At 45.1% G+C, this 27,865-nt stretch overlaps 2 protein-coding genes across 4 annotated transcripts; one reads left to right on the top strand and one right to left on the bottom strand.

Moving 5' to 3' along the window:
* Window positions 1–999: 999 nt before the first annotated feature.
* Window positions 1,000–18,612, bottom strand: LOC144376082 (uncharacterized). The gene is made up of 4 exons (XM_078042303.1): window positions 18,410–18,612; window positions 3,884–3,995; window positions 2,777–2,868; window positions 1,000–2,038 (listed from the first exon to the last, which is right to left on the bottom strand). The coding sequence occupies exons 1-4, from the start codon at window positions 18,471–18,473 to the stop codon at window positions 1,998–2,000; spliced, it is 309 nt and encodes a 102-aa protein (XP_077898429.1). The 5' UTR covers window positions 18,474–18,612; the 3' UTR covers window positions 1,000–1,997.
* On the top strand, window positions 17,940–26,835 carry Dynll2 (dynein light chain LC8-type 2). Of its 3 annotated transcripts, XM_040269026.2 has the most exons (4): window positions 17,940–18,213; window positions 19,932–20,009; window positions 21,686–21,824; window positions 24,768–26,835. In XM_040269026.2, exons 3-4 carry the CDS (start codon window positions 21,693–21,695, stop codon window positions 24,903–24,905), a joined length of 270 nt encoding a protein of 89 aa, XP_040124960.1. In that variant the 5' UTR covers window positions 17,940–18,213; window positions 19,932–20,009; window positions 21,686–21,692; the 3' UTR covers window positions 24,906–26,835. The 3 variants fall into 3 exon arrangements, with proteins under 3 accessions (XP_040124960.1, XP_005321649.1, XP_040124962.1); XM_005321592.5 differs by lacking the exon at window positions 19,932–20,009 and having other exon boundaries at window positions 17,941–18,213; XM_040269028.2 differs by lacking the exons at window positions 17,940–18,213; window positions 19,932–20,009 and adding an exon at window positions 18,622–18,748.
* Window positions 26,836–27,865: the final 1,030 nt, after the last annotated feature.

Consider the following 27,865-nt stretch of genomic DNA (forward strand, 5'->3'; position numbering starts at 1 on the left):
CCCTTTGGGTTGTAAGAGCTGAAAGTAAAGATTCCTGTGGCACATTTGAAGACTTTAATTTTTTTTTAAATTTATTTAGGTGTAGTTGGACACAATACCTTTAATTTATTTCTTTATTTTTATGTGGTGCTGATGATTGAACCTAGGTCCTTGCATGTGCTAGGTGAGCATTCTACTGCTGAGCTACAACCCCAGCCCACAAATTTGGAGACATTTTTTAGGGTAGGAAATCCATCGTATTGACATGTTTCCCTATTTGGTGGTGGGAGGGGGACCGAGAAAGGGTCCGCTAAGGTAGTCTTGCAAATTAGTAACCAGTTTTATAAGGCCACTGAATTGTGCTGCTGGCCACTCCTGCATCTTGCAAGGTGCCAGGCAGAAAATTCTATGCCACTTTTTGGGGTGCCAGAGATACATTCTGACATCTGGGAACTGGCCAAATCAGAGACAGGTGCCTGGATTACTGACTGCCTCCTGGACTTAGCTCCTCTCTGGGACAATTTAAACCTCAATCAGTGCAGGAGGAAAGGAATTGTAGCCCAGGCATCTCAAAACAACATGGTTGTGCTGGGTGTGGTGGTGCACGCCTGTGATCCCAGAGGCTCTGGAGGCTGAGACAGGAGGTACATGAATTCAAAGCCAACCTCCGCAAAAGCGAGGTGCTAAGCAATTCAGTGAGACCCTGCCTCTAAATAAAATATAAAATAGAGCTGGGGATGTGGCTCAGTAGTCGAGTGATCCTGAGTTCAATCCCCAGTTCTCAAGAAAAACAAAAACAACAACAACAAAAAAACATGGTTGTGTTTAGGTGCACTGGGAAGCATTTTAGATGTGCTGGCTACAAATTCACCCTCCTGATCATTTCCTTCAGATGATGGGGCTGATGACAGGAGGTCAGCTGGGATTGGGACACTTGGATTGAAGCCCTGCCATGGCTAACTCAGAAGGAAATGAAACATTCTAAATATTAGAGAACAGAGAAATTGGGGATATAGTATCTTCTAGTCAGAAACTTTTAATTAAGGGAATGTTCAGTCCAGGGACCAGATGAAGTATGACAATCAACAATTATGAACAAAGATGGCCACCACAGCCCGGCAACTCCTTTCTTTAAGCTCACTGCCAAAGCAGCACTTGAGACTCTGGCCCAGGCAGAAGGTACTCCCATGCCTACAGAGTCTCAACTAAGGCACCAAAGAAGAGGAGAGGTCCTGAGGTGTTTCAGGGCATACTCTGAAGACAGTTGTCCATCACCATACAGGGATGACCACCATCTTGATCTTTGGGGTTCAAAATATTCAACTGGGTTTGTAGGAGATTGACTCTTGTGTTTGTTGTAATAGAAGCCACGAGAGGAAGGAATTGCCTTCCAGATGACTTGTTGGCACACAACTTGCTGTTCTGTAAATCACATGGGTCTTTGTCTTTTCACCCAGAAATACATTTTCTCAGTCAGACCTTGGGGAGCTCATTTATAATCAATGACAAGGTATCTTGGGGGAGGCATCGTGGGGAGACTGCAGAGGAGTGGGAAGCAACTGCCTTGTTCCCGCTGTTGATACTGGTGTTTGGTATCAAGCAGTAGTCAGAAGAAAGGCATAAAATTTGGAGAGGAGCGAAGCAAAGGTGAAAGCTGAAAGAAAAGGGCAGAATGTACCAGGAGCAAGAGAATAAAGGGAGGGAATGGCAGCCACTCGCCTGCCTGGGGGAGCCCTGGGGGACCTGGGAGAAGGGAGGCTGCCAGGAGAGGGGGTCAGCCGGGGTGGGACGGCAGGAGAAGGCATACTCCCCAGCCCTGGATCTCCTCAGATAGGGCACATGGAGGTCAGCTGAGAGGCAGGGGAATACCCCAGATGACCTGTTAGAGTTCCTTTTCTCTGGCGGCCTCTGAAGAACCAGAATGGGCCTGCAGAAGTGGGTCGAGGTTCGATTTTCTTGAAGAAGCCTTGAGCTGGAGACAGATGCATTGACTCTTTACTTATTTATGAGGCTATCGATTATAATGCAGCTTTTCCACAGGCTCCTGAGGTCGCTTGAGCTGGGAAAAGAAAGGAAGTGAACATCCTTGCCTGGAGATGTCAGGCGCTCAGATAGATCCCCTGCCTCCCTGTTTTCTCTCCTCCTCTCCCTGCCTCTTCTGCAGCCCTTCTGTGCACCCTGGGGGCCAGGGGCTGCGGATAGCTCCTCTAGATCCCCCTCTCAGGTCTGGCTGTTATGGGTTTCTTCCAACATTTAGAGCATCCCAACATCCCAACCCCGATCCCAGGCAGTGCTTGAGTCCAGATGTCAGGACTCTAAGCTATAGAAAGGCTCTCCTAGCAAGGCCCTTTCATCTAAGAAGGAAGAAGGCCAAGGGGAAGTGACTGCTCAGATTGTACAAAGTGAGCAGCAAGAACCGGGGCCTGCTGATTCTCCCAGGTGAGGACACTTTCTGATTCATATCCTGTTCCTTAAAATGACCCCAGACCCTTAAGGCCACTCTTTCTCCTCAACCCAGGGCTGGGAGGTCCCTGAGTCAAGAATCACTCCCTGGACTCTTGCTGTCTTTCCCCTTCTCCCTGCAGGGCCCCTCAGCAGTATTTTTTTGTGTTTAATGAAGTCTTTGCTCTTAGTCTGCCCCGCTCCCAAATACGACTGAGGAGGTTCTGTCTAAACCCAGAGGAGAACAGAGGGTAATGACAATGACCATGGCCTGATCAGCCTGGGCTGGCCCCACTCTCTACTCCAGTCTCCCTCCCCACCTTTCCTGAGGTCTCTTCCAGCCTGTGTGCCCTACCTCCAGCCTTCGGTGGGCAGAGGATGCCATGTCCACTAGTTCTGGAGAAAGGAATTGTCTCTTTTCCTTTGACCTCAGTGCAGGGGATCAGTCTGTTGGGAGAGTGGGGAACAGGCTTTTCCAGATGGGCAGAATCTTACAACATAAGCCAACACTGCTATAAGCCCCAAGGGCCAGCTCTCCAACTTTGGAGACTCTGAAATTTGGCTTCTGTGTTTGTGGCTGTAACGATAAGGGCCATTACTTGGGGCTAGGTGTGCAGTCTGCTCTTTTAAGATTATCCATATCATTGTATCTCTTCTCAAGTGAATTTTGGCATTCAGTGATCCAAGGTTTAACTCCAACCCAATTTACTGGCCTTATCACCTCCTTCTTCTCTTCTCAGAGGCTCTGGAATAGCCAAAGGGAATTCCACACAAGCACTACATTTTCTTCCTATGCCCAAATTATTAGAATATCCTACCTTTCTGCTCCATACTGGCAGAAAAACTCATGTTATTTGTTATCTTTCCTTGTTATAGCAGGTGGCATTTATTGCACATCTACTATATGCCAGGCACTGCACTTTAATTTCACATTAATGTCAAAATTCTCCCCACTTCTCCCTAGGGTTACCCAGCCAATGAATGGCAAAGTCAGATTTTGAGATAGGGCCTCTCAGCTACTATCCTAGCTTCTGTACTATCAAGAAACAACTGCCCTTGTAGACATTGTCTCTTACCTAGGATTTGATTGGCACTTTCCTTATCATACATCATATTTCCATTTTTACTATAACTTTTAAATCACATCCTTAATTTACTAGAATAAGCTCTTCAAAAGTAGGAGTGGAGTCACATTCAATGTGTTCCCAGCAAGAGGCTAAGGCTAGCACAGGCAGGGGTCCATCCAGTGTTTTGAATGAAGGAATGAACACATGACCCAAGGGATCTGAATCATAGCAAGGCCTAAAGTCTCTCTACAGTGGAACAGGGAGTTGGAACTGGCTTTTCCGAAGAAGCTCAGCCTCATATTTCCTTTTCAAAGGCACCCTGGGAAAGGAAGGGGAGGGAAGCAGTTCACAGATGAGTGAGAACAGGAATGCAAAGCCTGCCCGTTTGAGCCTGCCTGTGCGTAATGGCAGAGCCTCTTCTGCTGGCAGCACCCTGAGGATGGTGTTTGCAGTTCTCCAGGCTGGCAACGGCAGGGACTACTGATTGTTTTGTGTGAGCTGACGTGGCTGTGAAAAGGGAAAAGAAGAGAATAATAAAATCTCTGAGCAGTGCAGGGCCTGGCCCAAGAACAAGGGCCTCCCGTGTGCATCCCGCTTCTGAGACCCATTTTGGGGACTGGAGATTTTGCTCAGTGGTACTGTTTAGCATGCATGGGGCCCTGGATTCAATCCCTAGTATCACCCCCACCCTCCCTGCAACTCACTTTTGGTAGAACAGGGGGAATCTCACCACCTTGTCTGTGCTGGACCCTTTTGAGATCAGGGACTCCACTATGGAGCAGCCAATGTCAAGGTGGTCTCTGGCTAGGTTGAAGACAGTGTCTTTTTTGAGGGGAGGGTACTAGAGATTGAACCCAGGGGTACTTTACCACTTAGCTACATCCTCAGCCCTTTTTTTAAATTTTTTTTTTTTTTTTTTTTTTGGAGACAGGGTCTTGCTAAGTTGCTTAGGGCCTTGGTGAGTTGCTGAGGCTGGCCTCAAACTTGCAATCTTCCTGTCTCAGCCTCCTGAGTCAAAGACAGCGTCTATCCACTGGGAGCCTTTCAAGTTGAGAGGGGTAGTGGGTGCTCCAAGTTCTAAAGTGCAAGGTATTTGGCAGAGGACCTGAGTGTGGACCTCATCTGCAAAGGGTGTGTGTATGGGGGGATGGGGGATGGCACTAAGAAGCAGTGGGAGTGGGGCACAAAATAGGACTGTGCTCTTCAGGGTGGGCTCACTTTTTTCAAGGCCTGTTTCAAACAGGCAGATCAGGCTTCTGGGCCAGGGCAGGAGGATGGTTTCTAGCTCTGCCTCCATGTAAACCCAGCTTTGTTGAGAAAAGGTAGATTCTCATACCACCACTCCCAGCCTCCTTCCCAAACTGCATGTTCATCTCCTGCCAATCAAAACAGCCTAAAAATGTTTGCTTTCACAACTGTTTTTACTCTAATACTTGTATTTTCAAAGTCCATTTACATCCTTTATCTCCTTCCATTCTTAAACAACCCCTTCAGAGATGCAGAAAGCAGAGATCCTCCACACACCCCCGCCCCTGGTATGGGGATTGAATTCAGGGGCACTCGACCACTGAGCCACATCTCCAGCCCTATTTTATATTTTATTTAGAGACAGGGTCTCACTGAGTTGCTTAACACTTTGCTGTTGCTGAGGCTGGCTTCAAACTCACGATCCTCCTGCCTCAGCATCTGAAGCCATTGGGATTACAGGTGTGCGCCACCATGCTCGGCTGAGATCCTTTTTGTTATAGATGAGAAACTGAGGCTCAGAGGGGTTAGATGACTTCTTTGGGGTCTTGAAGCAAGTTGGCAATGGTTACTGAGGGACCATCTCTTTGAGAGTTAGAAGTCATCATCTGGTCTAGCCCTATTTTCCTTTTTTTTTTTTTGTATTGGGAATGAAATTCAGATGCACTTAAACACTGAGCCACATCCCCAGCCCTTTTTAATATTTTATTTAGAGACAGGGTCTCCCTGAATTTCTTAGGGCCTCACTTAGTTGCTGAGGCTGGTTTTGAACTTGTGATCCTCCTGCCTCAGCCTCCTGAGCTGCTGGGATTACAGACATGCACCATCACCCTCAAATGATCCTATTTTTCACCTGAAACTTACTTTGGTTTGTGAGTATCATTCATTGATTTATTCATTTATTCAATAAAAGCTATGGGTAACTATGAGCCAGCCTTTGCTACAGGTGCTACAGGGGACATAACAGTGAACCCAACAGGAAGATTCTCATCAGTCTGGAAGAAGGAGAGTTATTTGGGGGTGAGGTGGGGGTAGGGACAGGGTAGAGAAGTAATGGGGGCTTAGAGAAGTAGGCCTACTGGGGAAGAAACACATGTACGCTTGGAAAGATGAGCAAAACATTAAGCAGGCCAAAAAGGGGAAAGCCTATTCCAGGCATAGGGAATAGCACATAGAGAGGGCCCAGAGACTAAAGACCTCAGGTACATTGAAGGGCCTGAAAAAAGTGTAGGACTCTAGTGTAGAATGCAGGGGCAGGAGAGAGGAGTGGATGAGAGATGAGGCTGAACTGGTTCATGGAAGGCATGGAAACCACATTGAGCAGAATGAACTTTAACCTAAAAACATGATAAGCCATGAAGGGTTTTAAGAAGATGTGTGATATGATCAGATTTGAGTCTTAGTAAAACATGTTTTGGGGCCTGGGGCTGGGGCTCAGTGGTAGAGTGTTTGCCTCACACATGTGAGGCACTGGGTTTGATCTTCAGCACCACGTAAAAAAATAAATAAATGAATAAATAAATAAAGATATTCTGTCCATCTGCAGCTAAAAAAATTTTTTTTAATATTTATTTTTTAGTTATTGGCGGACACAACATCTTTGTTTGTATGTGGTGCTGAGGATCGAACCCGGGCCGCACGCATGCCAGGCGAGCGCGCTACCACTTGAGCCACATCCCCAGCCCCTAAAAAAATTTTATAAAAAAGAAAAACATGTTTTGCTTTGGTGTGGAGTGGTGCTGTTCAATAGAAACATGAGAATCACAGATGGGAGTCATACATGCGTTTAAAAATTTCTAGTAACTTCATAAAAATGACTTAAAACAATTGTTTAACACAATATAAAATATTATTTTAACATATAATCAATATAGGCATAGTAATAAATTATTTTACTTTTTCATGTTATCTTTTGAATTCTGGTGTATATTTTACACTTACAGTGCTTTTCTAATTGAATTATCTACCTTTAGAGTGCTCAGCAGCCACATGTGGTTAGGAGCTACCCGTATTGAACAACGTGGATGTAAAGAATGCATTTGAGAGAGCAAAATGGAGGTAGGGGCACCAGAGATAAGGCTGTTGTAGTTGATCTGGAGAATGATAATGGATTGAAGAAAGAGACAAAGGGACAGATTTCAAAGAAAACAAGGATAAAAGAGGGTAGAGAGCCAGGCATGGTGGCACACACCTGAAATCCCAGTGGCTCAGGAGGCTGAGGAGGAGGATCACAAGTTCAAAGCCAGCCTCAGCAACTTAATGAGGCCCTAAGCAACTCAGCAAGACCCAGTCTCTAAATAAAATATAAAATAGGGCTGGGGATGTAGCTCAGTGGTTAAGTGCCCTGGGTTCAATCCCAGGTACCAAAACAAAACAAAAAAATATGGTAGAGAGAAGCATATGAGCCCAAGCAGGAAATGGTAGAAAGCCAGGTCTGGCAGAAACAGTATTCTGTGAAAAGGAGCAGGTATGACAGAAGTAGAATATCTGAGAGATGTATCTACATCTCAGAGAGATAGCCCCTCAGTAACCATTGCCAACTTGCTTCAAGTTGCCCACACTTCTGTCCTGGGCAACCAGTCAATTGTTTGGACCATTATGAGATGGAGAAGTCACAAAAAGAAGAGGGTGGGGTGAGTGGGTGCCGAAAGGCTGGAAATGATCAGTTTTGTTTTGCATGTCTTGCCTTTGAGTTGCTCATGGGGCATCCATGGAAGAACTGTTTTATATTTTTTCTTCTAATTGTTTGTACATATGGCCCCTCAGAGTAAAGACCCATACTGGTCAGTCTCCCTTGTGGCCATGTGTGCCCTCTAAGTTCTGGCCAGTAGGTGACTCCTGGGATAAGTCAAGGCGTGCTCTCACTGCCTCCTAGCTCCTGCTGAAGTCGGAGCAGCCATTCTAGATCATGTGGTAAAAAGCTTGGGGTTGCGAGTGGCAGAATAACAGAAAGGTCCCGAGACCCTGATCCTATAGCATCATCACACCAGGCTTGGAGTAAACATCTCCTTTGATTTAAAACAGAAATAAACGTCTTCCTGGTGGGCCTAGTGGTGCACACCTGTAATGCTATTGATTTATGAGGCTGTGGTAGGAGGATCACAAGTTCAAGGTCAGCCTCAGCAACTAAGCAAGACACTCAACAACTTAGTGTGACCCTGTCTCAGAGTAAAAAAAATGAAAAAGGACGGGGGATTTAGCTCAGTGGTAAAGTGCCACTGGGTTCAATCTCTTAATATCCTCTCTTCGACCCCCTCCCCCCCACACACAAAAAAGAAAGAAATGTCTTCCTTATTTGAGCCATTGAACATGGGCTTTTCCTTTACTCATAGCTGTACCTAATTCTAATGAATATAGAGGTGTCCCATGGGCAGTTAGGTCTTATGGGTCTAAAGCAAAGGAGAGTAGTCGGGGCAGGCTGTGCGACAATTTGGGAGTAACCTGTCCAGGTGTTGCCATGGCAACACCTGAGTTCTCCAAGGAAGAAGAGATAAGGATCTAGAACAGAACTCTGAGGAGCACCAACATTTAATGGATGGGCAGAGAAAGAGAAGCTGGTAGAAGAGACTGAAAGGAGTAGCCAGAGAGGCAGGAAGGAAGTCAGGGAGGTGCTGTGTCACCAACACATAGGAAGGAGCTTCCCACGCAGGCAGTGATCAATGATGGAGAAGGCAGCTATCTCACCATGGAACCTGAAAAATCCAATTTAGGGTTCTGCTCTTGTCCCCAATCCCACTGCATTAGACAGCCCTCTATCACTATGACCAGGTACCTATAATCAACTTATAAGGAGGAAAAGTTTATTTTGGCTCATGGTTTCAGTCTATGATCATCTGTCCCCGTTGCTTTGGGCCTGTGGCAGCACAGTCTGTTATGAGCAGGAGCACATGGTGGAGGAGGCCTGTGCACCTAAAGGCACCCAGGAAGCAAAAGAAAGAGAAAGCAGTTGGGCTGGGGTTCCAATATCCCCTTCAAGGGCACATCCCCAAGGATCTCAGTTCCTTCTACATGGTCCCACCTCCTAAAGTCTCTACCACCTCCCAATAGACCCAAGAGTTAGAGAACAAACCTTCAACACCTGGGTCTTTGGGGGACATTCAAGATCCCAACCATAGCACTTACCAAAGGCCCATCAAGTCATTTTCCTATTCAGAGTTCTTCAGTGGATTTTTAGTAGTGGGTCCCTCTAAAATCTGGCTCTAGTTTCTCTGTCATACCTTTTCACAGAATACTGTTTCTGCCAGACCTGGCTTTCTACCATTTCCTGCTTGGGCTCTCTGTGTGCTTCTCTCTACCCTCTTTTTTTTTTTTTTTTTTTTTTTGGTACCTGGGATTGAACCCAGGGCGCTTAGCCACTGAGCCATATCCCCAGCTCTATTTTACATTTTATTTAGAGACTGGGTCTCACTGGGTTGCTGCTGAGGCTGGCTTTAAACTTGTGATGCTCCTTCCTCAGTCTCCTGAGCCACTGGGATTATAGGAGTGTGCCACCACGCCTGGCTCCCTCTACCCTCTTTTATCCTTGTTTTCTCAAAATACTATTCACTCTTCAAGACTTAGCTCTTCAGTTCTCTGACACCTCCAGGCAGATTGACTGTCGCCACTCCATGATCCTAGAGCGTTTTGCTCATTCTTAGTTACATCCCTTGATGCAGTCTGACCTGTGTTAAAGTTGGTGTGTCTTTCTAACTACACTATAAGCTTGCAGAGGTCCAAGGCTGTTTCTAGCTTAGGGAAGCTACCTTCCCTTGCTACCTTCCACAGGACTTGTGACAGATGTTCAAGACATGTTTGTAGATTTGATGGAAAATCTGTCCCTTTGTAACCTCCAAATAATCTTTTGGTCTCTGATATGTCACATTACTCCAGGGGTACAAGTGATGGGAAGATATGGAAACGAAACCCTGGTTAAGAGGAAAATAGACAAGGTGTTGAGCTGGAATCTAGCTGCCCAAAGAAATAGTCCTAGTCAGAGAGTCTCCTGATCCAAGCAGACTGTATCCTCTGAACACTCAAGGTCACCTTATTAATAGAAAAGCACAGAAAAAAAATCAATGAAAATAAAAGTCAGTTCTTTGAAGAGATGAATTAACATGACAAATCTTTAGCTGGCCTGATCAAGAACAAAGAAAGAAGACTCAAGTTACTAATTTTGGATATGGTTTAGTGGGAGACCCCTTGTCTGGCATGTGCAAGACCATGGGTTTGATCCCCAGCACTGAAAAAAAAATCTGAATATATTTATAACAAGTAAAGAGATTATGTTGATAATTTCTGCCTTCACTACCGAGTTTTACTAAATGTTTAGGAACTGGAACTAATCCTTCACACACACACACACACACACACACACACACACACACACACACTCACACACAAGAATAGAAAGGAATACTTTCCAATTCATTTCATGAGTCCAGAATTATCCAGATTCATCACAAGAAAATTATACATCAATATTGCTCACGCATATAGATGCAAAAATTCTTAGCAAAATCCAAGAAAACAAACTTAGAAGCACACCAAAAAATTATACATCATATTAATAGAATAAAGGACAACATTCACATGATCATCTCAATAGATGCAGAACAAAACCCAACACTGTTTCATGACAAAACACCCAAACAGTAAGAATAGAGGTGAATTTCCTCAACTTAATAATAGCACCTGCAAATTCCCCACATTTAGCATTGTAATTAATGATGAAAAACTAAAAACTTTCCCCCTAATATCAGGAACAAGACAAGAATGATTGTTCTCACCAATGCAATTCAACACTATGACTAAGGTTCTAGCCAATACATTTATACAGGAAAAAAGAAATGAAAGATACCCAGGTTGGAAAGAAAGAAGTAAAACTGTCTTTATTCATTAATGATCTTGTATATAAAAAATCTAAGAAATACACACACAGTGTTAGGAACTAATGAATGATTTTAGCAAGGTCACAGGTTACAAGTGATAATACAATATGAAGAACTCAACTTCTTCTTTTTGGTTGTTGACCTTTATTTATTTTTATGTGGGTGCTGAGAATCAAACCCAGTGTGTCAATCATGCTAGGCAAGCACTCTACCACTGAGCCACAACTCCAGCCCTCAAATCCATTTTTATGCAGCTTAAACATGAAATTCAATTTACAATAGCACCAAAAGGATTAAATACTGAGGAATTTATTTACAAAAAATGTAAACCAAAAATTATAATACATTATTGAAAGAAATTAAATAACACCTAAATAAATGGAAAGATATCCATGCTCATGGATTGGAAAATTTAATGTTGTTAAGGTGGTAATACTCCCCAAATTGATCTGCAGATTCAAAACAATCCCTATTCAAACCCCAGCTAGATATGTGTGTATGCATGGTAGGGGTACATGGGATTGAACCCAGGGGTAGTCTACCACTGAGCAACATCTCCAGTCCTCTTTATTTTTTATTTTGAGACAGAGTCTTGATAAATTGCTGAGGCTGGTCTCAAACTTGCCATCCTCCTGCCTCAGCTTCGAGAGCCACTGGGATTGTAGGTGTGCATTATCATGCCCAGCTGGGCAAAGAATTCACTGATACATTTCTCTAAAGAAGATCTACAAAGGAAAAATAAGCTCACAATGATAGCTACACCAAAGAAAAACAAGTGAAAACAACACGACATACCACTTCACAGCCACTAAAATGTCTATACTCGAAAAGTCAGAAAATAAATGCTGACAAGGTTAGGAAGAAACTGGAACCCTCACACACTACTTGTAGAAATGTAAAATGGTACCGATGCTTTGAATAATGGTGGCCACTTCTCAAAAGGTTTAGCTTAGAGTTATCATAAAACCCAGCAATTCTACACCTTAGGCATACATGCAAGAGAAATATGCTTCCACAAAAAAATGTTCCCCGTCACATTATCTGTAATAGCTAAAAAGTAGACACAACACAAATGTCCATCAACTGATAAAAAGAAACAAAATGTGGCATCCCTATACAATAGAATATGAATTGGACATAAGAAACAAAGTATTGATTCATATTATAACGAGTGTAGGTCTTGAAAACATGCCGATGGAATGAGTCAGTCATCAAAGACCACATATCACATGATTCCATTTATATGAAATGTCCAGAATAGGCAAATTCATAGAGACAGAAAGGAGATTAGTGGGGATTGGAAGGAAATGGGAGATTGACTACCAATGGTATGGGGTTTCTTGTTGGGGAGATGAAATGTCTTAACATCTTGGTGATGGTTGCAAACTTTATGAATATACTAGAAGCCAAAGGATTGTATGCATAAAAAGGTGAATTTTATGATGTGTTAATTATAACTCAATAAAGCTGTTTTATATATTAAAAAAACCAGAGCTACCTTATTGTATCAAATCATAAAGTGGGGGCTCCATTTTCCTAGTGAGATACCTAGTTTTTTTCTTGACTTAAATAAACCACAATATGCCCAACAAGGCAAAGTTTTATTTATTTTTTTCCTCTTCTTCTTTTTTCAAAATTATTCTCCAAAAAACAGCTGGGTACTTTAAGTGCACAGCCTGTAATCCCAGAGACTTGGGAGGCTGAGGCAGGAGGACAGCAAGTTCAAAGCCAGCCTGAGCAACTTAGCAAGGACAGGTTTCAAAGCAAAAAATAAATAATTAAAAAGGGCCTGGGGATGTAGCTCAGTGGTAAGGCAAGCCTGATTCAATCCCCAGCACAAATAATAAAATAAATAAAATTAAAAACTCAAAAAGGAAGTTGCATGGATCTCATTTTTTTAAGACTCCTTCTCCCACCTTTCCACCTTATTCTAAGAGAATAAGAACATTTTTATCGTAAATTTTTATGAAAGTGGGGTCTCCCGCATACAGGACATTGCCTCCTGTTTTGAGGTTTTTAAAGAGTAAATATCTGTGGCTTCTGCCTGCATTTCTCCTTCTCTTGCTGCTTCTCCTCCTCCTCTTCCTTTTTCTTCTTTTTTAAAAATTTGAGACAGGTCTTGCTAAGTTGCTTAGGGCCTCAATAAATTAAAGAGTGTGGCCTAGAGCTTTCCATCTTCCTGCCTCAGCCTCCTGAGTTGCTGGGAATTACAGGCAGGCACCCCCATGCAGGCTTCCTCTCTTACTTCTAAGCACCTGTGGATTTTCCTTCTGTCATCTTTCCTCTCTCAATCTCAGAAGGTCTGTCAGGCTACCTTTCCCCTTGATGGCTCTAATTTGTTCAATCACATGTCCTTCACTGGGATTTTGCGTTGGGACTGATTCCTCAAGGGATCACAGCTTGGGAGAACTATTCTGGTCCTGTTTTTTTGTTTGTTTGTTTAATTTTTTATTTTTGTTTTCCTTTTTCTTCAAGTATTTCTTGAATTTAAGAACCCTAACTTGGTCACTTCATATATTCAAGGACTAACAAATTCCATATCATTGTCTTGATTCTCCCATGGCAGGGACAGAATTTGTCAGGGGTGTCTGGACAAGGAAGGAGGAGGACTCTGAAGTTATGAGTAGTCATGATCTGAACACCTGTTCAGTGTTTAATGTTTTAATTGAAGCTCTAAATGATTCGTTGACTTTTAACTGGATCAAGGTATGTTGTCTCTTGGGCCAATACAAAGACTCTCAAGAAATTCATTTGGTGTGGATTCTGACTGAGCCGAAGAGAAAGAAGGATTAGAAAAAGAGGGCATTTAAACTTGACTAAAGGCAGAAGCTCCCAGCCTGAGATCTTTCTCTGATCCCTAAGAAAAGTGGGTAAGTGTTGAAGACTTTGGGGCTGACAGGGACATTCTAGACCATCCAGTCCCACATTTTCTAGACAAAGGAATTCACATTCTGGGAGGTGAAATGATAGCGTAAACTGGGGTTGGGTATGCTCTGAATCCCTTGTTGGCAGCCACATGGTTGAATTTACTGGCTCTTCCAGGTTTCAGAGTTTGGTGAGAAAGTCAGACAATATTTTGGATTTGGAAAATAGTTGCTGATGGAAACTTGCAAGGCCTCGCAAGAAGTCAGCAAAGAATTGGAGCAGTTTCTAGCAGCTCTAGTCCTCTTGCTTACTTCCTAGGTGTGGGGACTGGCAGCAGGGTTTGCATTGAAATGGGAGTGTTAGGGTAAGCACTTCCCACCCCTCTTCAATTTTCCAGAGCCATTGAAAACAGGTTAACCACTAAAAGGTTGGCAAAATTACTTCTGTCTCTTTCCTCTGCATGACCCAGTCAGCTGGAACTGGATTGTATTTACCTAGAAGGATTTCAGTCAAATACCCAGAAGAGAGTGTGAGGAGGAGGTCAGTTCAGAAATCAGGGCTGGACTTTCCCCAGGGATGATAATGATTTGTGTTATCTGGCAATTTGTTCTGGGCAGGGAGAGCAATAGCATGCCTTGCTGTTTCTGACAGAGGCAGAAGAGTCTGGACACCATTCTCTGAGTGAAGGCAGAGAAGGAAATAGTTGTGTTTTTCAGCTACTAGTGGGCATGACCAGTTGAACTCATGCTTAGAGAACTTCCCAAGTTTCAGGAACTGTTCAAGGTCTGGCAGCCCACTCATAAATAAGATGTGATCCCTGCATGCAAAGAACTGTAGACAGACAGAAGACTGAAAATTTTAACAGAAAGTGGGCAGTGATAAACCCTGGAAGTTACAGAGTACAGAAGAGGAATGTGCAATCTCCTGGGGTTCAGGAAGTTTTCATAGATGACACCCAAACAAAGAAGTAGGCCAAGAAAGAAAGCCACAAGCCTCACAGGGGAAAGAACCACAAGAACAAAGGTGTGGAATCTGGGTGCGGGTAAACACAGGCGGGTGGCCGTGGTGTTACTAGAGCAGGAAGGGTGGGATGGGAAGTGTGGGGAGTTAAGACAGTGAGGCAGGTGCATGCCGGGGCTGGGAGTAAGTTGTGGGAAAAAGCATAGACTTTATTATAACCAGGAAAGAGGAAACTTCCCAAGGAGGTCCATATTTTCAATAGATTGCTGCAGTGTAGACTTGGGGTGGAGGAGACAAGCATGGAGTCAGGGAACAATGTGTAAGAGATGATGGGTGCCTGATGCAAGGTGTTCTTAATGAGACTAAAAGGCAAGGATGGGAAAAACAGCCACGGAGTGGATGCTGGCGGAAACTTGGTGGGTAAGAGAGAGAAAAATCCAGGGAGGCTCTCAGGTTTCTGGCTTGTGCACGGGTGAATCATGGCACCGTAAACTCAGATAAGAAATACAGGAAAGGGAGAGTGATGTTGATGATGGCTAGCAGTTATTAATCACTTATATGGACCAGGCACTGTGCCAAGGGTTTTCATGCATTTTTTTCTTAACTCTATGAAGTAGACATGAATAATGAGGATGAGGAAAATGAAACTTTGAGATGTTGAATTAGCTCGGCCAGATCCACACAACTGGTGAGTAGTGGGAAATGTTTAGAATCAAGGCAGCCTGACTGTACCAACAATGCCATTAAGCACCAGGCATGCGTGTAAGGGAAGAGTCCGCAGAGCCTGGTGGGACCCGCCGTGGAGCAGTCTGGGCACAAGAGCATCCCTAGGGTCCAGATTATGACAAAAACCAGAAATGTGGGTGAACTTCTGAACAGTGACCAAAGTGCAGTGCACGGGGAACCCTGAAATTGAAGTAGACAGACAGTAAGGGGCACAAATGAGACCAAAACAGGCCTCTCTGAATTTTAAAACCAATCTGCTACCTGGGCAACAGAAAACTGGGCAATCACAAGGAGCCACATCAAATAGAAATGTCCAAGGTAAACTGACATATCACTTATATAGTTACTATGTTGCATAGTATTAATCCTAGTCAGAGAGCATTTTACTTAAATAGTAATAATACTATGGCACAGTTTCCCAAATTGTATCTTGCGGATAGTAGTACCTGGAGATGTTAATGTTTGGGTAAAACATGGTTTTGGAATCAGATAAGTTTAATAAATGCAGGAATGATTTAGATAAAGAGCCAAATCCCTGGTTTTCACTTTTCTATTTGTCAGAGGTGGTACAGTGTCATGACTAAGGTTGTAAGCACTGGAAACAAGACATCTTGGGTGTGAATCCTCCACTGAGTCCTAACTGATGTTAGTTTCACTTCAAATGATAGTTTCACTCTATTGCACTGATTTTGAAACACTTAGAATACAGCCTGGCAAAGAGTGAGCTTCCTTAAAGGTTAATTAATATTATCTATAAACCACACTATTATTAACAAATCTCCCTGATATTCTATATAGAGTTTACTTCTCTATATACATACACTGAGAGTCACATTTTTGAAAAGTCAAGTCTTGGCTCTGACTCCTGTTAGCTGAATTTCTTTGTTCCCTGACTTTTATCCCACTACAAGCCTTACTGGGCATAACTGAGCTCTTTCCCTGCTCTACTCAAGAGAAGGAGAATAGGGAAGAGGAGGATTTATGCCCTGGCAGCCTGGCATCTGAAGGACAATTGCTGGCTCATAATCACCTTTGTGAATACTTGAAAAAAGTCATCTTCTGGATGGACAACGGCCTGTACCAGACCAGAGCATACAGTTTAGCAAGTGGAATGTAGGCTGTATCTTAGTCCTCACTTGCTTCCTTGGTTGAATGCCCTTGTGTAGTGAACAGACTGCATAACCATACACAGCAGTTTTGACCTTCAAGACTTGGAAAGGGCTGGAAGCTAAGGACTACTGGGGAAAGAGGGTACTAGCCCTTTCTCCAAGCAGCCCATAAGATTTGTTCTGCAAAAGCCTACTTAGTACATAAATTATCCTTCCTCCTCTCCTCCCTTCCCTGGTATGCCCCGCCCCCCATTCATTAACACAGAAGCTGACATCAGAATACCCTTCCTGTGAGAGAAGACCACTCACTGGCTTTGCCTGGAATCCCTGATTGAAAGTAGGAGAAGACAGAGCTATAGAAAGCAGAGGCAGGAGGGGATGATCTTCCAGGTTTCCCTTGACCCATAATGAACCCATAATTTACAATGTTCCCAATCAAAGCAGGCCAGGGCCAGAGCAAGTCTGACTTCCTGACAGTGGCTTGGAGCAGGAAGAGAAAAAGATGGGCATGAGAGCTATCCTTGGGAGCTTCCTAATCTCCACTGTCGTCTGGCCAAAATGCCTGGCTCCCAATAAAGACTATCATCCCTTTAGGTTTCCTATATGAAATGGTCTGGAAAGGAAAAAGCAGACATTTCCTGGGAATCTTTTCTGGGGGTGAGTGGGGTACAGTGGAGGGCAGAAACACTACCAATATGCATGAACAGCACAAACACATACACATCTAGGCAGAGGGGCTTCTGCCTAGATGCACCACTTTTCGGTCTACTAGCCAAACAGCCTAACTAGCACGGATATGGCAAGGGCTCTACCCTTTCGGAACCTTCTCTAGAAAGTGAAGAATATGGATAGGCTGATAAATTTTAAGACTCCTCAACTGACAGGCTTTGGTTTACACCTCTAGGAGTCTCTGTTCAATTCCCCTCTAGTCCTGTCTAAATGGACTCGTGGGGACAAGCCGACAAAACCCAAGGCCATAAACCTGCAAGGACAGCGTAGGCCTGTGTTACCCAAGACAAAGCGGCCCATTCACAATTTTGCTTAGGGTCTGCCTCCGGGCTGAGGCCCCAGCTGGGGAGTTAGGTCTGAAGGCCTTCAGGCTCAAGAACAAAGACTGAGCTGGAGAAGGGAAAGACCTTTTCAGAATGTGAGGAGAGGGAAGCCCCCGCCTGCTTATGCCTTTACTTTTCATAAGGCTGGCTGTTCCTCTCTTTCCCACAGGTTTGGAGAGTTTAGGGGGCGGGGGTGTCCTGTCTTTTTCTTTGAGGCTGGTGCCTTCATCTCCTCCCCTTTCTCTCCTAAGGTTGAGATCTGTGCTCCTTCCCATCTGCTCTCTGGGTCTGAAATCTCCATCCTCCTCTTCCTTTTTTTCTCCTTGGGATTGGGGTCTCCACGCCCCTCCCTTTTCTCCTTTCTTGGGCCTGGCCTCTCGAGCCCCAGCAGAGGGGTCTGCATTCTTTTTTTTCCCCTCTTCCTAAGGCCACAGTTCCCTGCCCCCACTCTCCCCAACTCCCCCTCCCTCCACCCCGAGGCATTGTGGGAGGAAACAAGATGTGGGGCGAGAGCGGCGCGGGGAGAAGCCCGCAGTGCGGGGCCGGGCGGGCGCAGCCAATAGGGATCGCGGACAGCAGCGCGCGCGGCGGGGGGGCGGGGGCGGGGCGCTATTTCAGCGGGGGCCGCGCGTCGGCCTCGCTCAGCGGCAGAGCGAAGCGGAGCAGCGAGGCCCCAGCACGTAGCAGGCGGGCGGGCCGGCGGCGCGAGGCGGAGCGCGGGCGGCCGGGGAAGCTCTAAAGGCGGACGGCGGCGCGAGAGCTCGGCCCCGGGCTGCGGGAGCCGGACATCGCGGCGGCGGCGGCTGCTGCAGGAGGAGCCCAGGGGACATCGCCCGTGCCCGCGCTCTGCCTCAGCCCATCGCTGCTCCCCCGGGGCCCGTGAGGACTCGCCTCGGTGAAGGTGAGGGGTGGGTGGGACCCGTGGGACCCTGGGCGCCGCGCCCGCGACCGTCGCGTGCGTGTTTTAGCACGCCAGCCTTGGCCGCCAAGGCCCTTCGGCCTCCTCGCTCTAGGCCTCCTCGCCCTAAGCCTGACCCCAAGGCCTGGAGCGCCGTGGCCCCGCCGCCTTCGGTGTACGGCTCAGCAACTCCGCTCACCCCCGGCGCCATTCCCGGTCTGCGCAGCGCCGGCTTCGCCACTCTGTGCCCTGGCGACCCTCATGGCATCACTGGAGGCCCCAGGCTGCGGCGTTGCCTCTCCCACACCCCCCGGGGGTGTCCCTGCGCTGCGTTGAGGCCTCTGGTGTCTGGGGCCAGGGAGAGGGGGTGGAGAGGGCTTCGGCGTGACGCGGCTCCTCCTGCCGCCGCCACCCTCTGGGGCGTCCTTCCTGCAGCGAGGACGCCCAGTCACTCCGGCGCTGCTCCAGGCCGGGCGGGGGAGGGCGGCTGACCGGCCGAGGCCTACCTACAGACCTGGCTCAGCCGCGAGGGCCTGAGGTGGGTAGAACCAGTGCCTTCTTATTCCCAGGTGCTGCCCCTCGGGGCCCCGCTCTCTGGGAAACCGGATGGTGGAAGGTACAGCCCCCTTAGAGGATTCGAAGGAAGGAAATTGCGTTTTATGTGTGTTGGCGAGTGGGGAAGGGAAAAGCAATCCATGTCGATCGGACTTAGCCTTTTTTTTGTTTGTTTTTGGTTGTAAAACCGGGGATAGGATGAGAGCTGTCCAGGAGTGCCCCTTTCCTTTGCAAAGGAGCCCTCGATTCATGACTGAGGCTGCTGGTTTTGGGGCCTCTGGCCATCCCTTTCTCTGGAGGCCCAGGTCTCTCTCTTTTTTCCTTCAGGAGAGAGTAGGCTGGGCATCTCCCTGTCCTTTTCTCACTGGCACCTTGGACAGGGTTAGTTGGGGCTGGGCCTTACCTCTCAGTTGCCTGAGGGGCCAGGGGTGAAGAATCCCGGCATTGTAGTCACAAGATTAACATTATGTAACCGCAGGCTCTCTCCTGGGGAGTAAAGTGGCTTTTAATTACTGACAGAGTTGTTCCTTTGGACTTTGGGGATGAGGCAGTGGAGCTGGTGAGCTTGCTGGCAAAATGGTGCCAGTTTCATACTTGGATCTTCTACGTCTCTTAGCAGGCCCCACCCCCACCTCTGGATTTGTAAACAGTGCCCCCTTCTGAGTGGTAACCTGGAATAGGCCACCAGGTGACACTATATTTCTTGTAAGAAAAGCCTTCTAATATCAGAACCTTCTCCCAGTGCTGCTCTCATACTTTTGCTCAAAACCCATTGAGGTTACCCTATTTATCTCATTTTAGTCATTGGCTTTTGAATTGAAAATGTTTGTTTGCCCAAGGTCACTTGGCTAGTCAGGTCTTGAACAGGGTTTTCCTGACCTTTTCTTCAGTCTATGGTGCTCACAAACTTCTTAAGGCTCTGACTTTCTCAAGTGTGGGGGTAGAAGGGGTGATCTACTAACTCTTTGCTCTGCCAGTGTCTGCTGAGGTGGAACCAGCCCTGCTTAGTTTGACTGGCCTAGTCTGAGACTGCCACCCAAGTGCCAGACAAGTGTGCCTTGGATGAGGTCAGGGGCTTAAGGGCTTCTTGGCTGGCAGCTGGCATACATGCATTCTGTGCATTTTGTAGGCTGAATAATGGTTGACAGTTCTGTTTTCCCTTTCAGCCCATCCAGCCTACGGACTAGTGTGGACTCAGATCATAGTGGCCTGTAATGATAACGCAGGGATCTCTTCTTCAGCAGGCAAGCAGGCTGCTTTTGTAGCCTTGTATCATACAGGCCCAGGCTGACAGCATTTTTGTTCATTTGATTGGGCCAGAGACACTTTTAAGGGTGGGATGAGGGAAATTGTTTCTGTTCTGTGTGATGGGACTGTGGTCAAGGAGGGCAGAATTTTGCAGCTCATCCCTCCCTGTTCCTGCAAAGAACCTGGCATGCTATAGACTGCCATGCAAGTCCTGGCCATCCCTCTTGGGATTTCTCTCATTCTGTGAAGGGTCTATGCAATGTCTGCCCTGAACTCTGGTTGCTACATGATGAATGTTATGGCCCAGTTAGCAGGGATATGAAACATGTCTGTTAAAATAACAACAGGTTTTCACCTTTCTTAGGTATTTTTGTTTTTTTCAATCCTCTATCTCCAGGCTTTTCCCAATCCTATGTTTTAAATAGGGGAAAAGTCTCAGTATTCTCTAAGGAAGAGAAGATATTCTCTCCCTAACACAATACCTTTTACTTCACCTAGTAGGTAATATTTTTTGCATAAGTGAATAAATTTTACATAAGCAAGCAAAAATCTAAGGAAATGATGGATCATTTTAGAACTGGGACTAAAATTCAAGGCTTTCAAAAATTGATTTTTAAAAGAAAAATAACAAACCAGAAGAAAAAAAATTGAGCTTTAAAAATTGAACATTATAGGAGAGAAGCAGAGAGAGGGTGGAATGAGTTGACTAGCCTAATCTGAGACTGCCACCCAGCTTGTCTACCTCTTGGTAGGGGGCATGTCAGCCCTAAGTACTTAAAAGGTTATTGTTGTCTCTACCGCACTGGGCATTGGTGACCTATAATGTACTCTACTTCTTTTCATTTGTATAGAACAGGGGTTGGTATATATATATACCAGATAATAAATTTTAGGTCTTGCAGACCATACAGTCACTCAGAACTATTCAATTCTGCCATTGTAAGCATGTTCCTGTATCACTTATTATACAAAAACAGGTGGTGACTGAATGGATAGCCCCCTGTATAGACTCCTGTTTTCAGATGCTCTTAATAAAACCTTAGTTAATTCTTATAACAGTTCCCACTATAGAGAGCTAACTTAATTGTTGAAATAGAAATAATGATACAGAAAAGCTTGTCTAAGAATACAAGGGTTTAAAGTCAGGACTGTTGGTTTCTAGTCCATCTTTGTCCTTACTGGCCCCCCCCCCCCTCCCCAGTGCTGGGGATTAAACTCAGGACCTTACATGCTAGGCAAAGGCTATACCCCACTGAGCCATATCCCCAGCCCTAGCCCCTCTTCTTTCTGCTATGATACTAATGATGTAATAATGGTCATTAGATCAAGATCTTATCCAGTGTTATGCCATCTGGCTTATCCTCAGGATAACCTGCAGTTCCCATTTTACAAAAAATGACAACACAAAGATAAAGTAGCTTGCCAAGACACAGCTAAGTGATGTCAGTTTGGTTGTCAGTACTGTATAGAATACTAGAAATAGATGGCTGTTAGAATTAGAAAAACCTCATTTTATATAAGATAAAAATCATGGGTTGGGACTATGTTTCTGCTATGTTTTCTGTATTCCCACTTTTGTACTTCTTTCTCACTGAAGCCCTCTACCCAGAAGCTCATGGTCATTGTTCACAGCATGGAGTTAACACCCTTACCTTTGCTGCTTCTTCTGCAGTGTCACGATGTCTGACCGGAAGGCAGTGATCAAGAACGCAGACATGTCTGAGGACATGCAACAAGATGCCGTCGACTGTGCCACACAGGCCATGGAGAAGTACAACATAGAGAAGGACATTGCTGCCTATATCAAGAAGGTATGCCAGGAGAGCCAAGGGTCTGAAATGGCAACTGAGCTGGGCTGTACAGAGGGCTAGAGTTGAGGACATAGGAAAATAAGGATATTCAAAGCAAACAAAACCTAGGAACTTGTGAAGCAGACAAATTAGGGAGGGAATTGAATTGACAAAGCATTCACCTTAGGAAAGTTTTTTTGTTTTATAAGTTCTTAGGGCCTCATTGTTTCCCAGGCTGCCCTTGAACTTGGGATCTTTTTGCCTTGGCCTCTTCAGTCTCTGGGATTATAGTCATGCACCATTGTGCCTGACTCTTGTTTTAATTAATTAATTTATTTATTTTAAATATTATTATTTTTTTAGTTGTAATTGGACACAATACCTTCATTTTATGTGGTGCTGAGGATCAAACCCAGCGTCTGGCTCATGCTAGGCGAGCACTCTACCGCTGAGCCACAATCCCAGCCCTTGTTTTATTTTTGAGATTAGGTTTTGCTACATATCTGAGCTGGCCTTGAACTTGAGGTCCTTCTGCCTCAGCTTCCCAAGTAGCTGGGATTATAGGCAGCAGCCACCACCATACCCAGCTCACACTAGGGAGTTTTTAACAGAAGCTCTACTAGGCATGTGTATTTACATTTAGAGATAATTAGGTGACTAAGACATTTGGGAAGAATAAAACTATACAGAGAAGCTTCAGAATTAAGCATTACTGCCTTAATTTAGAACTATTCAAAATTAAGATTAAGGATATTTGAATGAATGATCATGAATAAATGTTCAGATCTCTTCATCACTTAGAGTGGGTATTATAAAGCCAGACATGGTGGCACAAACCTGTAATCCCAGTGACTGAGGCAGGAGGATTAGAATTTTGAGGCCTAGCCTCAGTATCTTAATGAGGTCCTAAGCAATCTAGCAGAGACCCTTCTCAAAATGAAAAACAAAGGGCTGCAGATGTGGCTCAGTGGCTAAACACCCTGGGTTCAGTCCCTGGCACACACACACATAAAAAAGTGGGTATTATAATTTCACAATTTGGGAGTTTTCTTTCTCTCTTTTACTTGTTTTTATGTGTGCTGAGGATTGAACCCAGGTCCTCACATGTGCAAGGCAAGTGCTCTACCACTGAGCTACAACCTCAGCCCCATCTTCTAATAAGAATGGGCTTGATATGTAGTCATCCCTTAGTTTTGGTAGGAAATTTTTTCCAGGACCCCTGTCAGATATCAAAATCCACACTTCATATAAAATGGCATAGTATTTGTGTATAATGTACACATATCTTAAATCATTTCTAGGTTACTTTAATAGCTAATATACAAGTAAATGCTATGTAAGTAGTTGTTCTTACTATATTGTTTAGTAGGAGATAATGACAAGAACAAAAACGTATACATGTTCAGGACAGATGTGATTTTTTTTTTCTCTGAGTATTTTCCATCTGTGGTTTGTTGAATCCATGGATGCAGAATCCACAAATATGGAGGGATGACTGTATAATTTCTTAAATGGATGATTAGTATTGGAGTGATAGATTTGGTCCCTGAAAACTTCTTAAACGAATGGGTGAAGGATATGGTTAACTCTGTGAGGAGGCACCTGCATTAAAAATAAGAAATGGCTAACTGGGTTCCCTGATTCCTAGCCAGAACATGTGTCCAGTGAAGGCATAGTCCTAATCTTTGATAATCTTAGTTCTGGCATCCCAAGAAAGTGGTAGCAGTCTGGTTCCTAACAGTAGGGTATGGTCGGTTGGTAGGGTTTCCTTGAATTTTACAGAACCTATGGATTTCCTACTGATTTGGGTGGGATGAGAAGAGGAAACTCTGGATTGTGTGTATGGATCCTGAGCGGGTGCAGAACAAGATGGGGTTGCTGGTTCCTCGCTAACTAATGGCCTTTCCAGGGAGAGGAAACAGAATCCTAGAACTTTGTATCCAAAGTAATCCTTAGATTACCTGGTCCAGCTTTCTTGTTTTGCTGATGATAAAAATGAGACCCAGAGAAGTAACTGACTTTCCCATATTACAGAGTTCAGGATTGAAGCTGGGTTTGATTTTCTCTTTTCCTTAGTACTTCTTGGAAAGTACCAAATCTATTCCCCAATGGTCAGTCTTCCGTATCTTTGGGTTCTCTCTGTATTCCGTACTTCCTGTATGGTATGGAGGCTATGAAGAAGCCAAACGAGTTATATGTTGAGCACCCTGTGTGATGAAGATCCTCAAGGTTAGCAGCATTGATCCTTTCATGATAGAAAGCTACTGCCCTTTCACAGCCATGTCAGTATACATCTAGGCAGACAGCCGCAGGGTAGAGGGCTGCTTCTGATTAGCTTAGGGATTTCCTGGGTGGTTTTGTGCTCCTTGATCTAATGGCTGAGGTCTTTGTTTTGGTGTACAAGCCTGCACAGTTGCTTAGCATACAGGATTGCCTTTAATGTTGATTTTTATAAAACTGCTTCCTAATACTCCTGACCTTCAGTCTGCATTTGCTCTAATATTTTGGTTTATGGCATTTGGAAAGCTGGTTTAGTAACGTGTGAGGCAGTGGGCAGCCAGTCTTCATTTTCCATGCTGTATTTCACTAGAGTGGTCCTTCATTCCACTAGCCTCTGATCATTTTATTGAAGAATCATAGGGTGGGCTTGGAGTGGTGTGAAGTGTGTAGGATAACTAGGAGGAGAGATGATCAGAGTGTAAAGTGCTAGAAGGCTCTATAGGGAGGAATAGTGGAGCCTTTGTGATGTTCCATTATTGATGAGAGGAGGAGTGTCCTGGCCAACCTTAGAACCTGAGCTCCTGAGGTTCAGGAGCTGAGGCTGGGGGTGGGGAGGTGGTAACAACTAAATGTATGGGTGCTAGAGTTGCAGGGAGAGACTTCCATTCTGATTTCTCATCGTCCAACTACCTTAATCACCTTTCTTCTCTTCCCTTTTTATTCTTTTTTTTTTTTTTTTTTTAGGAATTTGACAAGAAATATAATCCTACCTGGCACTGTATCGTGGGCCGAAATTTTGGCAGCTACGTCACACATGAGACAAAGCACTTCATCTATTTTTACTTGGGTCAAGTTGCAATCCTCCTCTTCAAGTCAGGCTAGGTGGCCGTGGTGAAGGTGTCAGTGGCGGCGGCAGCGATGGCAAGCAGGCAGCATTGCTGGGACTGTTTTGCACTGGGGCCAGCATCAGGATGTCCTCTCCAACGGCTGTGCTACTGCATGGACTGTATACTCGATTTCATGTGTATGTCGCAGTAAACAAAACCAAACTTCCTTCTGTTTAGTTGCCTGGGGAAGAAGGCTGCTTTATGTTTATTTTTCAAGACTTTAATTTTTTTTTTGGTTGTATTGCACTAGGAAATCTCTCCCATCCCTCCTTATTCTCTTTCTCTCCCTATATAAAAATACAAATCCCAAAAGATGAGGAGGGCTGAGGAAAGAAATAGGTCTCTGGAGGTGGAACTAAAACTGTGCAGCTGCCTCTTCCTGGTGGTGGGTACTTCTTTGAGAGGACCAGGGAGGCTGCAGGAAGACAGTGTTAGAATTGGCAAGGAGAAAGGAAAGAGATAGGAAGGAGGGTGGGGGGATTGATCTAGTACCAGGGAGACTATTCCACTGAACTGTGATTTTTTTTTTTTTTTTTCTGGCTTGGGGCAGAGGGTGGGGTGGGGATGGGTTCTTTAAGGGGCCCTGTGATGTGTCTGTGGTGTGTGGGAGTGGGGAGCAGACTTGTCTTGCTGTCTTTGTCAGGATTTCTAAGTAAGGGCTGTGTCTTTGTGGATTACCTTATTTTATTCTTCTTGCCAGAGATCATACTAGGAGGATGTTGTGGGTAGGATTAGCTTGAATTTCTTTTTTTCTTTATGTTCTTTCCTATCTGCTCCCTGCGTAGCCCTCAGTTTACTCATTCCTCTGGAGTTCTCTTAGAGCAGCCTGTTAGTTGGCTGGTAAGGGAATTTCTGGTGACTGTAGTTCTTTAGTTAGGTCTTAGCAATCAAACCAAATCAATGTCTCCCTTGATTCTCGTTTGTGTATGTGTGTATGCTTGTATATGTGTGTGTGTGTGTGTGTGTATGTGTGTGTGTATGTATGTATGGGATTGGGGTAGAGGGGAGGGAGGAGGGACAGGACAGATGGAATCTCTAGGGGTGTATAAGTAGGAGGCACAGTTCTAAGTGGGCCTTTATATTAAAAACCTCTGGGGTGTCTGTTGTGGGGTTGAAGACAGGTATCATCTAGCCCAGAGACTGCTTGCCTTATGGCTGTCTGCTCCTTGAGAAAGAAGGCTTTGGGAGGATCACCTAGGGCAAGATAGCCATACTGCCATCTGCCCTGGAGCTGGGTCTCAGTGGAGGGGGAAAGTGACTTTGTGGATGGTTGCAGCTTCTTGTGGGAGGTGGGAATGAAAGTAATAAAAGGCTGAGAGGGCTTCATTGGAACTTAAAGACTTGCAGTCATGAAGCCCCAGATATCAGGAGGTAAACTAAGGCCTGTGAGTAGGAGGAGATTCCAGGAAGGATGTAGGGAAATCTTGTATTGATGACATAGGAGTGGGGTAGGGGTGGGGTGGTCATTGCTGATCAAGCTGCTGATTCTCATGAATCATTCAAAACTCTCATGTGTAGGGTTGACACTGTGGGGGGTTGGGGAAATCCAACTCATTCTTTTTTGTTTGCAGTCAATTCTTGGGGCTAGTGGGGGGCAGACTTCCCTAAGCCCTAGTGTGCCGAGCTTTCTTTTTAATGTTGGCAAGGGAGGGTGGGAACTGGGGTGGTGCCTGAGTTCCCTATATCTCTTCAGTTTTGATATAAAATTGTTTGCTTTTAGTTTGGTTTTTTTTTTTTTTTTTTTTAAATGAATGTCCAAATCTGTTTTCCCCTGCCCTCCCAGACTTTGTGTGGCCAGTTGGAACTGTCTGGTTTGTGTTCATCTCTCCCTCATTTCTGGAGCAGGGGCTAAAACCCTGCCACATCTCCTATGCTCTGCATCCACGCCTCTTTTGGACATTAAAGGTCGATTGATGCACCTCTGAGCTGTTTGGGTTTCTTTTTCTTTCTTTCTTTTTTTAATGCTGGGGATCCAGCCTGGGGCCTTACATCTGCTAGGCAAGCACTCTACCACTGAGCTGCATCTCCAGCCCCTTTGTTTGGGTTTCTTTAGGGGCGGTGGGGTAGGGATGGGGGGTGTTGACCTGTAGGCAGTGGTACCACATGGGGTAGGGCAGGGTAGAGTACCTAGAGTGTACTGGAATGAAACTGAAGAGAACACAAGCAACAAATTCTGATTGGCTTGAAGCAGGACTTATTTGTTGAGTGGGGAGAACTAGCCAGCAGCACTCACCCATAGAAGTTCCTAGTTCCTAGTGCCTAGCTGTGGGTTGGCCAGGGAAGCCACATTGTTCATCCTTGATACAATAGTTGCTGCCTTCCCGTCAGCTGTTCTGCAGCCTGCCTGAGCATGGCTGCTTAGGAATCTTTGGTTTAAGCCCAGTCCTTTACCTCCTAGGTTCCCTGAGCCTGGACACTGCCAACCTATGCTGTCCACTTAAAATGGGAAAGCTGGGGATCCTCGAAAAGAGTCTCTTGGTGGGACCAGAGTGATTCTCTGAGTTATCCCAGGTGCTCCACCTGGGGTTTCCTGCCTCAATACCTACTCAATACCTGGAGAAGTGAGTAGTGCCAAGATGTCTGAGTGCACCCACCCTTGATCCTAAGCTATCACTGTAGGCTTACTGGCCACAATCTTTTGGAGTTGTTTGTGAAACCTGATGTATTTTGTACTGTTATTTATTCACTCACAAGCATTTTCTGAGCTCTTGAACACTTGGCTCTACAATGCTGTTCACTCATGAAAATGAGGAAAGTTCCATGCTTCTTTGGAATGAAGAAGTAGAACAGACGTACACATTGATAAAACTTTCTGTTAGTGATGTTATCATGGAAATACACTGGGCAATGAACGTTTGAATATTGGAGGTAAGTAGATTGCCTTCAGATAGAAGTTGCTTGACTGGATCCTGGGGAGAATGCTTTATCTCTGAGGCAGTGAGGTCCTAAGGGATT

Source organism: Ictidomys tridecemlineatus, chromosome 3, assembly GCF_052094955.1.
Source record: "Ictidomys tridecemlineatus isolate mIctTri1 chromosome 3, mIctTri1.hap1, whole genome shotgun sequence".
NCBI classification, from domain to species: domain Eukaryota; kingdom Metazoa; phylum Chordata; class Mammalia; order Rodentia; family Sciuridae; genus Ictidomys; species Ictidomys tridecemlineatus.